The sequence below is a fragment of the Plasmodium gaboni genome, chromosome 14 (assembly GCF_001602025.1).
Source record: "Plasmodium gaboni strain SY75 chromosome 14, whole genome shotgun sequence".
NCBI classification, from domain to species: Eukaryota; Apicomplexa; class Aconoidasida; order Haemosporida; family Plasmodiidae; genus Plasmodium; species Plasmodium gaboni.
The window spans coordinates 2,423,148-2,424,422 of record NC_031494.1 but is presented as its reverse complement, the minus strand read 5'-3'; the positions used below and the strand labels follow the sequence as shown (position 1 = coordinate 2,424,422).

The window sequence follows — 1,275 nt, the reverse complement described above, 5'->3', positions numbered from 1 at the left end:
TATTAAAATGAACTCTTGATGTACTTGTAAAAAAATATTTACCTATATCCTTTTTTATTAAGTAACTAGTTTTATTACAAAAAGTAGACATTCCTTTATCCATAAAACTATTTCTCATAATATTCTTATTATCTAATACGTACGTACAAAAAGATTGCATATTTGGACATTTCCCATTTATATTTAAATTATTTTTACTAATAATATTCTTATTTCCATATTTCAAAAATTTTAATAACAAATCTGTTTCCTTCATATATAACATTTTATTTTATTTTTTCCCTGTTATTATTAAATCTGTCAGATACAAAGATTCGTATATAATATTATTTTAATTATTCATAAAAAAATATGTTTGATATCATTTCTTTTTCTTGTACTGAATTATTTTGCCTTTATGTATTTTTATTATATTACATAAAATATTTGAAATAAAAAATATATATATATATATATATATATATATATTACATTTAAGGATACTACAAAATATTAAATAAAAATAAATATAAAATCAAACTGGTCATTAAAAGATTCATTGGATGATATATTTAAAAGTTTTTATTCTCACATATATATATAAATGGTATATATATATATATATATATATATATATGTAATATATGTATTTTTTTTATTATGTTCTTTTAAAGCATCCTCAAAAGTTAAGTGTATTACCAAAGAATATAAATCCTTGTTTCCATGTTTCCATATATATAGTTATTTAGTACAAAATAAAATATATATATATATTATATAAATTTTGTTGCACATATATATTATATATTTATAATATATATATTTTACATAATTATATACCATGCACACAAATATTCATACAGAAAAAAAAAAAAAAAAAAAAATTGTATATTAAATCTAAAGAAAAAAAAATATATATTTTATACTTGAATTAAATTTAAAATAATTTATACACATAATACAATTTATAAAAAAAATTAATAGATTCGAAAATATTTAATATTGTCCATTCTAAATGTAAATAAACAAAAAATGTTAACATACATTTATGTGTATACAATAAAAGAAATATATGATAAAATAAATTATTATATTAGTTATTTATATACTTTCTTTTAATTATTTAATTTTTCTTCTTTTTTGCAAATTTGAACGAACAAAAATAAATTAAATTTCTACTTTGTAAAAATAAAAAAAAATAATAATAAAAACATATAATATATATATATATATATATATATTTTATAACCATTTGGAACTTTATAAAATGTTAAAACAGAAAAGTTTTTATATTAT

At 14.9% G+C, this 1,275-nt stretch overlaps 1 protein-coding gene across 1 annotated transcript in view; it reads right to left on the bottom strand.

Annotated features, from left to right (window-relative positions):
* PGSY75_1465000 (hypothetical protein) overlaps window positions 1-256 on the bottom strand; it is a gene marked incomplete at both ends in the record, with an annotated part of 837 nt that extends 581 nt beyond the window's left edge. Inside the window, one exon of the mRNA XM_018788332.1 lies at window positions 1-256. This exon is cut by the window's left edge and continues 581 nt beyond it. Within this exon, the coding sequence (XP_018639704.1) occupies window positions 1-256 (256 nt within the window).
* Between the last annotated feature and the right edge of the window lie 1,019 nt (window positions 257-1,275).